The sequence below is a fragment of the Ailuropoda melanoleuca genome, chromosome X (genome assembly GCF_002007445.2).
Source record: "Ailuropoda melanoleuca isolate Jingjing chromosome X, ASM200744v2, whole genome shotgun sequence".
In the NCBI taxonomy this organism is placed as follows: domain Eukaryota; kingdom Metazoa; phylum Chordata; class Mammalia; order Carnivora; family Ursidae; genus Ailuropoda; species Ailuropoda melanoleuca.
Genome location: NC_048238.1, coordinates 110,506,450 through 110,519,899, shown reverse-complemented (window position 1 = coordinate 110,519,899; position 13,450 = coordinate 110,506,450). Strand labels below are relative to the sequence as shown.

At 50.9% G+C, this 13,450-nt stretch overlaps 1 protein-coding gene across 9 annotated transcripts in view; it reads right to left on the bottom strand.

Moving 5' to 3' along the window:
• ZNF185 (zinc finger protein 185 with LIM domain) overlaps window positions 1–13,450 on the bottom strand; it is a 59,490-nt gene that overhangs the window by 27,232 nt on the left and 18,808 nt on the right. For 4 of the 9 annotated variants that reach the window (XM_019792885.2, XM_019792888.2, XM_019792890.2 and 1 more), the window contains exons 9-14: window positions 12,600–12,683; window positions 12,247–12,288; window positions 10,849–10,932; window positions 5,218–5,304; window positions 2,380–2,484; window positions 1,235–1,330 (exon numbers count right to left, since the gene is read on the bottom strand). In XM_019792885.2, the coding sequence (XP_019648444.1) occupies window positions 1,235–1,330; window positions 2,380–2,484; window positions 5,218–5,304; window positions 10,849–10,932; window positions 12,247–12,288; window positions 12,600–12,683 (498 nt within the window). The remainder of the gene's footprint in view (window positions 1–1,234; window positions 1,331–2,379; window positions 2,485–5,217; window positions 5,305–10,848; window positions 10,933–12,246; window positions 12,289–12,599; window positions 12,684–13,450) is intronic. The other 5 variants (XM_034649369.1, XM_034649370.1, XM_019792889.2 and 2 more) reach the window with 3 other exon arrangements.

Genomic DNA, 13,450 nt, shown 5'->3' with positions numbered 1-13,450 from the left:
TAGAGATTACTTAAAAATAAAATCTTAAAAAAAAGAAATAACATTTTCCTTGGAAATATAATAACGGCAAATTTCTTAAAAATCATTGTCAAAATAAGGATAGGTAAGACAATGTAAAAACTCTTGAATCTTGAAAGGTTAAAAGTCATAAATATCTAGACTATTCTTCAGATTATTTTGTAAGGTAACTTGATGTTTGGCTTCATTTTAAAGAAAATGAAAGCAAAAAGCAAGGACTTCATTTTATGAAGGTGTGTAAGCAAGAAGGATGATCTGGAAGAATATTCAAACATGAAACAGAAGTCTACAAGAGCAACCAGCAAATTAAATTAATAGCACAACTGTTCTGGCCAGCACACAGTGATGCAGGCTGCAAGTGCTGGGCTCTCAGACTGTCCTCCCCACTAGTGGCAGCTCAAAGAGCCAAGGTCCCAGCCCAGTGGCCTTTCTTTGCACCTACTGAGGCACAGTGGTAGGGCAGGTGTGCTGGCTGGCAGCATGCCCTTGTGGCTCTCTGCAGACACTGGCTTTGCCATTCTTCTTTATCCATTTGCTCTGAACCATAAGGGCGTTAGCACAACTGACCTTGACATTTTCAGAATCACCTGAGAAAGTGGCCCCTGACTCCACCCAGGTCCAGGAATTTGAGCCCATCCAGACATGCTTGTCTTCTCAGAGGGGCCACTGCTTCTCCTTTCACTGAACCACAGAGCATAACTGGCCAGGAAAGGCTGGTGGGGCAGGAAAAGGAGCTTTGGGGTTTTTGGAAGGGAAAGGAGAAAGCAGAGACGAAGGACCTCCTTCAGCTTGTCCTCAGAGGTCAGCCAAGAAGAAAGAAGGCACTGATTCATCCATCATTTGGCCATTTGTTTGTTAGTTTGTCCTTTAACTCATTCCCCACATATTCATCCTACCTCCTGATGCCTGCCCAGGCAGGGGCTGGGCCTCCAGCTGCAAGTGGGCCTTTGTGCCTGCTCCGGAGGATCTTGAAAGCCAGTGGCAGAGGGTAGAAAGAGCAAGATTCAAGCATAGGCAATTCCCATAAGTGGAAAGCCCAGGGACAAAGGATGTGGTGGCAGCAACTGGAGAAGCAAGCTGTAGACAAGACTATGGGAAATGACAGTGGCTCAGCCTCCAGCAACCCAAACAGTTTTGGCAGCTTAACCCTGGCCTGTCACCAGAGATACAAGAGTATAAATAAGTTGGGTCCACCTGCCTCCTCCAGGCAGCTTACCCTCCTTTCCCAGAGCCAATGTCTGCTGTCAAGACTTCAGGTAGGAAGCCCATGGCTCTGGGTCCCACATTGCCATCACTTGACTGTGCACTTGACCTGTTATGGGAAGAGAAGCATTTGCTGACTCTGGTTAGGTTTTAATCTAACTAAGATGTCCTGAGAGCAAGCCTCACAGACTAGAACCCCAGGCTCTCGGCTGCCACCCTGCGCTGCTCCAACTAGAACCAACCTGACATCAGCAAGTATTTCTGCTTTTCTTCCAAACCTGATGGACTGGGAGCAAGAGTGGAGCCAAAAAATAGAGCAAAGTAGCAACTCAGGAGGAGGCTGGCACAATGGAGGGATCAATGGCTGACAGAACAAGTGGCAAGGCATTTGGGGCCACTAATAAACCATAGAGCCCAGGGCAGAAACAAGCTCCCCCAGACATCTTGAGTCCCCTTCCCTCATTTCCATGCTAGTCCCTACTGGGGATCCAGAACTCCATACTGAGAAAATGGTGGCAAGCAGGCAAGGTTGTGGGCTCTTATCCATTAGCAGCTACCAGCATCCCATTGAAGAAATATCTCTCAGTCACTGCTCACCACACCTAGGCTTCCCTGGTCTGGCTTAGAGGACAACTCAGTGAGATGGTGACAGGATGGCTGGGCACAACCATCCCTTCTGGACTCATCATACCCCACTGGCTCTGCCTCACATCCTTGCCAGCCTCTACCATGTCTCCCTTTATCCACAGGTCATCCTGGAAGTCCATGCTAGATGCTCCATTGAGGCCCATGTATCCTTTGGTCACTGACTTCCCTAAACTGCTGATTTGGCAGCCTTGCTTGCCCTGGCCATCAGCAGGACTGCTTTCAATGGGGGAAAAATCACAGTGAAGTTGGGCCAAGGGCTAGGGTGGGGGTGGTCTGGCCTAGAGTTTGGTCCAGGTCTACAATTGGCTCCCTGAGGGATCTTGGCAGGGGCCTGCCCCTCTCCAGGCCTCATACATTCCTTCATTTATTCTTTCAACAAATATTCATTGAGGACCTATACTGCCTCAGGCACTGGAGACACAGTGGGGAACTGGACAGTCTTGGTCCCAGCTCCATCCATTGACCTTAGACCAAGGGCCACATGGGCTCTCTGTCCCTGCACTGAGTTACCTTTCAGGGTCTGGACTGGGGCTCTTGCAGGCCTCATCACCAACCAAATCTCTCTTGGCCTCTCTAGGGCTGTGGGCCTTTTTGTCTTTGGAGCCCAGGGAAGAACTATGGAGGAAAGAAACATAAGTTAATCACCCAGTAGCCACCCACACTCAGATGAAGGCAGTTACCTCATCCCTAAATGCCAACTGTCTCCAAGGAACTTAAAATTTGATATTGTAGGACTGGCCAATTCTCAAATTCTCATTACTAATAGCCACTGTTGATTGAGGGTCAGACTCCATTCTCACGGTCCTGCATGCATTAACCCTCCACATAAACCCCAGGATATGGGTACTGTATTTATCCATGCCTACTTTCCAGATGAGTGAATGGGGGCACAGAAAGCCCAAGCAACTTGCCCCCAAGTTCCCCAGGTAACAAGGGAAAGAGCTAGGATTTGAACCCAAACAGTCTGATTTCAGAGTTCTGGATTATAATCCTCCATGATGTTAAAACTGCTCCTAGCCTCCTAATTCCACCTCCCTCTATTCTCTCTGACTTAGTGGGCCACTCCTGCCTTCTTTCCCCATCTGTCTGTCGTGACTCCGTGACACCATCTCCTACCTCCCTTACCATACCTTCCCAGGCTCCTTCACCTTTTTCTCTTCTTCTGCCCTGTAATTTTGGTGTTCTCAGCATTCCTTTCCATGTGCATGCTTCACCATCCTGCCCACCTCCTCTGCTCCCATGGCGTCAACTGTTACCCTCAAGCCAGTGACTTCCACTTATTCCCACCTCTCAGTGCTACTGATGCATACCTCCAATGCCTTTCAGACTGGCCCTCAGGAAGCTCACCCCCAACATTGCTAGAATTGACTGCCATCCCCAGCCACCCTCAAGGGGGATGACCAGGCAGTTGCCACCTCCACACTGGGGTCTGTGCTCAGCCTGCTGGCCCTTCTCTCCTTGATTCCCTTGACATTGTACCCCATGTACACACTAACATTGAATCCCATTATTTCACTCTCATTTGTCTGCATATAACATGGAAATTTCTTGAGCCCTAACTTCTCTCCAAAACCTCAACTACAAACCCTCAAATGCCTCCCAGCAATTACATACTCATCATATATTCATCAAAAAATATCAAGTATTTATATCACCCCTTCTTGCCCCTTCACCCTGGTCCCCAGTGGTTTACTGAATTATGGAGCAAAAGGCACAGAGTGGGAGTCAAGCAGCCTGGGTGGGAGTCTTGAATCTGCCTGTTCTTGGCCGTGTTGCCTTGAGCAAGTTACTTGACCATTCAGGGTCTCAATTTCCACATCTGTAAAATGGACATGGTGACTGCATTTACATCCTGCACGGGGACACCTGCTAGTCTGTTGGGGCAGGGCAGGGCTTGGTGAATTCTAGCTTTCCCTCTTTCTTCTTCCCCCAACTTGATTCTCCCATTGGAAAGGGGGTGGCACCCCATGGGATATCAGTCGGTTGTCATAGCTTTGCCACTCCCAGACAAAGTACCAGAAACCTTGGGGGTTCTGAAGACAGGAGACACAGCAGGGATGTTCATTGGAGGCAGCCTGGTTTCCTCCTGCATCTCTTGGGGTCACTTTGCCCTTGTTTCTCAGAAATTGGTCACCTTAGGGAAATCAATGAAGCAGCTTCCAATATTGCCTTATTAAAGAAATCGTCACACTGGATGATCCTCAATCATTCCAGCAACAAACATAATGTTCTGGGCCAAAGGGAATGTACAGAACACTTAACTGCAGCCCCTGCCCTCCAGGAGCTCAGAGTTCTTGGGGAAGACTGATCTATGAGTGGACAACTGTGCACAGGCACCATATGGAGGCTTGTGAGGCTGGAACTGAGGGCCCAAGGAGGAAGGATATATGAGGGGTAGTGAGTTCAGGCTGCAGAGCCCAATCAGGGTAGGAGGCATTGCAGGGTTTTCCCCAGGAGGCTGGCATGACTACTTTTGCCTTTTAGAAATCTCACACAGGTACATAGAGATGTGGAGTGTCTAGGTATTGGGCAATAGGAGAATAGGAATAGGAAATATCCCTATTAAAAATGGGTAGGACCCAGTGCCTGCCTGGGGTGGGGAAGTGGAGAAGGAGTCGTCAAAGAGAAGAGTAAAGGGAACCAGAAATCCATCAGAACTCATCTTGGATGCCTCTTTCCCCAGGAAGCCTTCCCTTAACCATCCCCACCTCTAGCTGGTGACAGGCCCCTGGTTGGAGCTCCCACTGCCCCAGTGGGCATACACTCTGACCTCCCTCCCCAGACTCTGGGCTTCATTAGCAGGGTCTCAGTCTGGCTGCTTCACAGCTGCCTTCCAGGCCGTAGCACAAGGGTCAGGTGTGCATCAGGAGCTCAGTAAATGTTAGTTGAGAGAATAGCTAAATGAGTAGAAGACAGGATCCCTCCCTCCACCTGTCCCTCCAAAGAGAATTGGCCCCTCCCTGCTTAGATCTCCCCTTGCCCGCACCCCAGCTTTCCTGGACCCCAGCCCCTAGCAAACCCTGCAAGCTCCCCCCGCCACCCCACCAGCCTGCTTGCCTGTTGCATGACTCTCTGCCTCCTATCTTGGGGCAGGGACTGGGCCCTCTGTGCTCCCTGCTGATTGTGGTTCCCCTGGCCCTCACGCTCCCCAGCACCAGGTGCATCAGATGGTTAACATTTCTGGCCAGGGGGTAGTCACCACTGGGGTGGAAAGAATGAGATGGGAGTTGAGGACCTAGGTTGACCATGTCTCTCACCAACCAGCCCCTGCTCCTGATCATTTGCATCCCTTCCCTATTGACCCCATCTCTAAAATGGCTTGGAAGGAGCCCAGCAGCACCCCCATACCTCATTCCTTCCAGGTCTGGGGCCATTAGGCGGAGTCCTGTCCCAGGTGTCATGATCTGCAGGCGGACAATCTCCTCACCTCTTGTACTGTAGCCAAGGAAGAGAGCCAGAGAGTTGGTAAGAAAAGCCTCCCCCTTCCCCATCTGTGCCAGGGGTCCAAGGGCACTCTCCCTCAGGAGCCTCCTGGCTAATGCAGCGGGATACCCAGACCCATTGCCTTTTTTCCCCCTTGTCTCCTCTTTGGCCTTAAGCTTTCTTGGTGCTATAGCTAAGTGTGGGCCACTGACCTCCAGGGCCCAGAGGAAGAAGGGTGAAACACCCCTTTACTAATCCCCCACCCATGAACCCAGACCCTTTCAGGCACAGCAAGTGGCCTTCTGGGTGGAAATGGGACCGCCCAGCTCCAACGCCTGTCTGTTGCTGCTGCCATGATGCTGCTATCCACTTGCAGAGGTGACCCCTGGCTGTGGTCCCACTAGAATGTCCCAAGTGGCTATTTGTGAGGCCAGTGGGAATTCTGGGTATATAGACTGATGGGGACTGATGACAAACAAGATACTCTGGAAACCTGCAAACCAAATATGGAGTGAGAGCCACTGGGTGTAGGATATCAGAGACTTGGGGAATGAAAGCAAGTGACCAGGTGCCTGTGAGCTGCTCACAGAGGATCAGACATTCTCAGCACTCAGAGGGCCCCTTTGAGGATTCCCATGCTCAGAACCTGGCCCACAAGTGACCACACATATCCCTCCAAGTGCGATGAACTTTTTGGTTCCACTGCAGGGTCTGATACCCAGCAGGCTTGGGCCATGGTGATGGCCAGAACCAGAGAGAATCTAGAGCTCCCTGGCTTTGTGGGGGTACTCTTCATCCCAAACCATACCTACCCAGGTCCACAAAGTGAGGCCTAAGCCATCCTTTAAGACCCAGCCCACTTACAGCAACTAATTCCTTTCTTCAGCTGCCTCTGGGCACTAGGCTGGGTACTGGAGTACAGATGGGGGTGAGCCCCAGGCCTGCCCTGGTGAAGCCTCCAGCCCAGTGGGGGGTAAAATGGGGGGCACAGTGGCATGGGTCCTGACTCTAGTAAAGTGTAAGGCTGTACACAAATCCAGTCCCAAGGACACCTGAGAAACTTCATGGAGATGTAGCCCCACTGGAGGCCAGCTGGAGGGAGGTGGGGAAGGAGGAGGTGGAAGCTGGCAGGAGTCTTAAATGCTGAAACCAGATCTGGTGTGGCAAAGGGAAGCCAAGGAATGGGCTTGAAGTGGGGGGTGAAGGGCTTCACATGATCAGACTGGCAGTTTAGAAAGGCCCCTCTGGGGTCCCAGGAAGAGGAAAGGAGGAGCCAGGGTGAAGGCCGGGAGGTAGGCTGTTTTCACTTTGGGTGAGCCAGGGTGGCTTGGCTGCTCTCCTTGGAAAGTCACCTTGGAGTTGATTCTAACATCTGGCTCCAACCTAAACTTGGAGGCCTTAGAGGACCGGGTCAGTGGGCTGCTTGTCTATGTCCCTCCTGGGGCTTAGGCTGAGACCTAGCACATTGGAGATGACAAGAGGGAGATGCAAGGGCTTCCAGGTATAGGGTGCCTGGTGCACAAGGGCAGCTCTGATCTCTGTGTCCTCCCATGATAGCAATGATGACAGCATAAAGCACCTGGCTGGGACACACCCCACTTGAGAACATCACAGGCAAATAAAACATACTCCTTCACTGGTGTTTTTGTTATGTCAGAGAGGCAATAGGAACAAAGTATCACCGAAGCCTGTCCAAGCTGGTGCCTCTCCTTCAGTGCCTTCCTCCTTCTTTGTCACCCCCTTGAGCAATTCCTTCTTGAAGACCCAGCTCAAATGGCACCTCTTCCACGGGGGCTGTTATGGGTTGCGTTGTGTTCCCCTAAAAGATAAGCTGAAGTCCTAACCACCGGTATCTGTGAATGTGCCCTTAATTGGAAATAGGGCCATTGCAGATGTAATTAACTTAAAATAAGGCCATACTGGAGAAGAGTGGGTCCTAATCCAATGTGACTGATGTTCTTATAAAAAGGGGACATTTGTACTCGGACACATGGAAGGAATATAGCCATGTGAAAACAGGGGCAGAGATTGGAATGATGCATCTAAAAATTAAGAACCAACAAAGATTGCCAGCAATACCAGAGGCTAAGAGAAAGGCCTGGAACAGATTCTTCCCCAGAGCCTCTGGAGCCCCGCTGACACCTTGATTTAGGACTCCTGGCCTCCAGAACTGTGAGAGGGTAAGTTTCTGTTGTTTAATCTGCCCAGTTTGTGATAACTTGTTACAGCAGCCTCAGCAAATTCATCCAGGAGCCCCGGCTGCATGCGGCAGTACCCACACCCGCATTTTTCCTTCAGAGGCCCGCAAGGTGGCGATATTGGTTTCTTCATTTGAAGAAGGCCCTGCAAATCAGCAAGCCTATCCCTGGAAGCACCAGGACTTTATATGTATTATCCCATTGAGAATTTGGGGCAGTCTCAGGAGGCAGGTATCACTACTCACTATTGTATATGTGAGAAAACTGAGGCTCTGCTTTTACTTACTGCTCTCCGGCTTACTCTGCCAGACAGCATGCTGGGGCACAGCCTACAGGCCCTACCATGATTGGGTGAGGCAGAAAGCCAAGGAAACCTGACCAGTGCTGTGATGGGGACGGTAGCCAGTTTCTCTGGAAGAAGGTACTTGAATAACCTCCGTCCAGAAGGTGGGTAGGAGTTACCCCACAATGAGAAAGTTAAAGACAAGATGAACCCAAGAAATCAAGCCCCAGGGTGCATGGAGGGAAGGGCTCTTCCATGGTTGAGCAGGGGGGGGGGCATGGTGGGGGTGACAGTAGAGACAAGTAGTTCAGATGTGGATACTTGGACCTGAGAGGTCTTTGGGATGCCAGGCAGGTCTGGTGTCTAATGGAAGGAAAGTGACAGTTGGACAGCCCCAAGGACACAGCCTGTGGGTTTCCTTGTGTGGCACTCTTTCTGTCCCAAATTTTCAGCCCTCCTTGAAGTCCCTCAAGGGTTTGGCACCTAAGACAAGGACTTCCCTCCTGGTTGGCCCACTGCATGAGATGAGGAACTTACCTCAGACTTGAGCCAAGGGAGATGGGGCAGCCTCAGCAAGGCCATAGCTGGGGACAAGACTGTGATGTTCTCCTGCCCCACTATGCCATAAGTCAGCTTTTTCTGAAGTGCTACAAAACCCAGAATTTGGTTTAGTCACTGCTCCCCACAGGGCTGGGCTCCTTCAAGGGCACATCCAGGCCTGGAATTCTCAAATAACTAGGCACAGTGAAGCTGGGTGTGGGGCACTGATGATGGCTGCCTGACCTGACCAGTGCAGGACCTTTCTGATGCAGTGGGGTCAGAAAGGAAGGCAATCCTGAACCAGTCAGCAGCTCACCTGGAAACTGTCTAGAGGGCTGCAGATATTTTGTGACTGCAGAATCTGAGCAAAGAAGTATTATGACAAGCATCACACTGAGCCTCCCTGACCAGTCCCTGTTGCACACTTCTGATGACAACTCCTTCCTTCCCACCAGAGGCTGCCCCATTGTGAGACATCTTTGGTGTCTGAAACATTCTGTAATCTGGTCCCAGTTCTGTTTCCTGGGGCCTCACAGGCAAGTTTGATCTTTGATTTTGGGCCTCCAGAACTATGAGACAATATATTTCTGTTGTTCGAGCCACCAGTTTGTGGGCTTTTGTTACTGTTGTCCTGGCAAACCACTACAGCCACCTTGCTATGACAGCCAGATGATGGGTATTAAACATCCAAAGGAATTTTCTGGCATAAATGTTAAAATGCCTCTCAAATACATAATACAGCACAACCGAATTCTTCTATGGTCTCTTTTTAAAAAATCTGAAACCATTCATCGTTTTGGTTTGTTTTTTGTTTTTTTACACAAAACACAAATAAGGAGAAATCAGAGATGTGTACTGTTTGGGGCTGAAATTATGTCCTCTCCAAAATTTATATGTTGAAGTTCTAACCCCCAGTGCCTCAGACTGTGGCCTTATTTGGAAACAAGGTCACTGCAGATGGAATTAGTTAAGATGAGGTTATACCAGAGTAGGGTGGGCCCTTAATCTAAAGTGATTGATGTCCTTGTAAGGAGAGGAGATTAGAAGAGATACACACAGGGAAGAGCACGTGAAGAGACACAGGGAGAGGTGGCTATCTACAAACCAAGGAGAGGCCTCCCTCCAAGCCCTTGGAAAGAACCAAACCTGATACTCCTTGATTTTGGGCTTCTAGCCTCCAGAACTGGAAGATAATACATTTCTGTTCTTTAAGCCATCCAATTTGTGGTACTTTGTTATAGCGGACCTAGCTAACTAAGACAGCCCCCATGTCCCATCAATCCCCAAGTCCCACCAATGCTGCCTTGTGAAGAGCTCTCAAATCTTCCATTTGTTTTAAAGTTCTTACAAAAGTTCACAGAAACAGGGAGTATCAAGAGAGGGAAGGAGTGAGGAAGAGGGGCAGTCCCGCTGCCGGGGGCTATGACCTCAGGATGGCCTCACACTCCCGCTCCCTCTAGACAGAGAAGGTCTGCAGCCTTGCTCTCCTTCACCAGTCTGTGCTGTGGCAGATGGCCCTATCCTTCTCCTGGCACAGAGGAGGTGGCCCTGAGGGACCGTGGTCACATACAAATGGTTAAATGGTTGTGGGACTTGAACTGGGGAGGGGAGTAGGGGCCTGCAGTGGCATTACGAGAGCTAGAACGGTCCTGAAAGTGACCTGTAGGAACAGGTACTCTGCCTCTCTAGCCTCGGGATCTTCCAAGGGTGCCACGGAGACATACAACTTAGCAGATTTGGATTTGGACAAAGCTCCCAGTCTAGGCAGGAGCTTTAAACAGCAGTAACAACAGGAAAGTGGTGCTCTCAACAGGACTTAGCTCAATTCACCACAAAGTACTAGGAGGTATTGATTGCTCTCCATTTGCAGACAAGTGAGCACCATCATTTGCCCAGATACTCAGGACTCAGAAATCAGAGCAACTCAGGGCCCCGTCTGTAGTGAGAGCACCAGTGCTCAGCCTGTCCCAGATCCTCCCATCTAATTGGCTCACAGGCCAGAGCCATTCACAGCACCCACCTGGGCTCCCAGAACCCTGCAGGGCTAGGCAGACTCTGCATGCGCTCAATCAAAATTACCCAAGACAGTTTGGCTTTGCTTCCATCCACACTGGCAAAGAAGGCAGCTGTGAGCAAGGCTGGGGACTGTGGAGCCTCCTTCTCCAGAGGAGGCAGAGGACACAGCTGACAGGTTGAACTTGGACAACTTACGGTAGAGCTATAAACAAGCCCAAGAATGGCAGGGCTAGGACCCAGATGGTAGGCCCTCTCAAACCCTATGGTTAGTACTTTTTCCTGAGATGTCATGGCTGCCATTGGGTTAAGTTAACACGGATAAGCATTAAACAGACAAGAGTGACATACTCTCCCTGGATGCCAGGCTGTTTTGCTCCATTCAGCCATAGGACATCCAGCCAGACAGGCTCTTACCGATTTCTGTGCCTCATCTTGTCACTGGGCACACGGGACACCAGTGACAGTGGCAGGGCAAGCCTTGAAGCCACCAGCACCAGGCAGAGATGAGTGATTGATTACCTGCTTGAGCCAGGAGGGGATCTTGCTAGAGCAGGTAGGTCTTGGCTCTTCTCAGAAGGCCTGTCCTCATCCACCACACCAACCCTTGGGGCAAGAAGAGAAACAGATGCACTGCATGTCCCCTGCGGCACTGCTCAGCTGCCCTAGAGCTTGCTGCTACTGAAGGACATGCTTTCTTTCAGTGGTGTCTGTGGCCATGAGGTGGCCCAGCCTGGAAGCTCAGCGACTCCAGTTTGGCATAAGAACAGCATATCAGGTTGAATAGTGTGCCTCCAAAATTCATGTCTGCCTTGCACCTGTGAATGTGGCCTTATTTGGAAATGGGGTCTTGGCACATGTAATCAAGTTAAGATCAGGTCACACTGGACTAGGGTGAGCCCTAAATCCAATGACCAGTGTCCTTACAAGAAGAGGGAAATTTGGACACAGACACACAGAGAAAGGAAGGTTCATAAGATAGAGGCAGAGATTGGAGTGATGTGTCTACAAGCCAAAGAATGTCAAGGGTTTCTCTCTCACAGCCTCCAGAAGGAACCAATCCTGCTCACACCTTGATCTTGGACTTATAGCCTCCAGAACTCAAAGACAACACATTTCTGGGGTCCAGGCCACCCAGTTTGTGGTACTTTATTACAGCAGCCCTGGGAATCTAACACAGCCAGTAAGATAAACGGTGTGCTCTGTCACTTCCTTTGTGCTGCCACCGCCCTTTCCTAACCATTCCTGTCTTCAGCTCACTATGCTACCTCACGGATGCCTTCCTTGTTTACCTCATGGAATATCCCTAAAATCCAACTTTCCAGAAGTTTCTTCCCTGTGCTCCCCAAATAGTCTCCTCTCCCAGAAGATGTTTTGTGTCAACTAATGGTGACACTCCTCCCTCACTCAGCTGGATTGTCGTAACATCCTGATCATTCCCTGTTGAACCCTGTTCACCCTTTAGGGTCCATCTCCAATGTCATGGTCACTTCCAAGAGCCTGGCCAGGAGGAGGCCCCCAATGACAAACCTCTGGACCCCAGCCCAATAATCCCGCCTGCCACGGCATTGTCCAGCCTATCCCTGGCAGGGTGGGAAGGAGGGGGACAAGTCCTTTTTACCCGGGTAGCTACTTTTGCTTCAAAACCTCAGAGGCCTTGGAAACACTATGGCTCTACCAGAAGTCAGGGGCCTACCCGTTAGTAAATGGAAGTTTCCAGCCGCAAGCTGTGTTCTGTCGGCCAGATCCTGCCTATACAGAACTGGCCGTTGAAGCCACAAGTATCACCACAGCCACTTAATTGCTCATCTGGCCACTAGATAGAAGCCACCAGCCCCTCACAACTTCCCACTCTGTGCCTGCTTTCCATGGCGCCCATACTCCGCCCCTGCTAGCAAGGCTTCCCTTGCTGACATTTACCTCTTCGCAATGAATGGGGCCTGCATCTCCTGGGTAGGGCTGCTGAAAAGGAAGCAGAAAGGCAACGTGTTGGACAGAACCCATGGACAGGTGACATCATGACCACTCTGCTTTACAGGGACCTGGGCTTCTCTCTCATTCCCAGTACCTCACTAGTCCTGATGGCAGGAGCCAGACCTCTCAGTTTTCCAGAAAGTGCATCTGAGAATCCCAGGCGGTCTGGCGAGGAGGGTTCTCTCAACCAACCCCTCACCAGCTAAAGGAACCCTGAAGCCCTGAGGGGACAGGAGCCAGTTGGTGGCTGAGCTGGCCCAGAAGCCAGGCCCTGCTGTGTCTCCTGCTGTATAACTCACCTGGTACTCTTCTTAGCGGCTGACAGAACATAGGAGTGCTCCCGGGGAGCTGTCTTCCTCACCACACTGCTTGCAGCCTCTGACCTGGGGTGGCACAGAGAGGGGGCATCTAATGGCCTAAGGCAGGACTCACTCTGCCAGCATAGCCCAGCAGCTAGTGGGCCACCCGAGAGGCAAGCACATGAAGCCAAATTAGCACCTGCTCCCAGAACGATTCAAAGGAAACAGAGAGACACACGAGGCCCAGCCCTGTGCTAGATGCCGGCTCATTGAATCCTTAAGACCCAGGAAGGTAGGTGCTAGTTTCACCCACAACTTACAGTTGAGGAAACTGAGGCATGGGGAGCTTTAGTGACTTTAGATACCACACATCTAGCCGGTGGCAGAGCGGACAGTCAATGCCCAGCAGCCTGGCTCCAGAGCTTCTGACTCTTCCCCTGTACCCCCCAGGCCCAGGGACCTCTGCCACTGTAGACTCTGCCCTTAGAACTGCCCATCTGCCAGACCCTCAGCACAGGAGCTTCACCAAGCCCAAGAGACACTGGGATTGGAGTCAGGCCGAGCCCACAGGGCCTTTCTTTCCTCAGGACCTAGCTGCTGCCGAAGCACCTGGCCTCATTTGGGGGTAAGGGGCACTGGCACCTATGGAGACTGACCGTCCCATCCAGGCATGCAGGCTCTGCCCAGACTCTGGGCACACAGCATACACACAAAGGGCTCCTCCCAGGCTCATGGTCTATTTTGGTCCAATTTGCTCAGGACCCTTTTTAACAAATTGATATAAAGTCCCAAAGCACCTCCCTCCCCACAGTCTATCCACCCGCAGTTGAAGCTTCCCCCAGACCCTCATT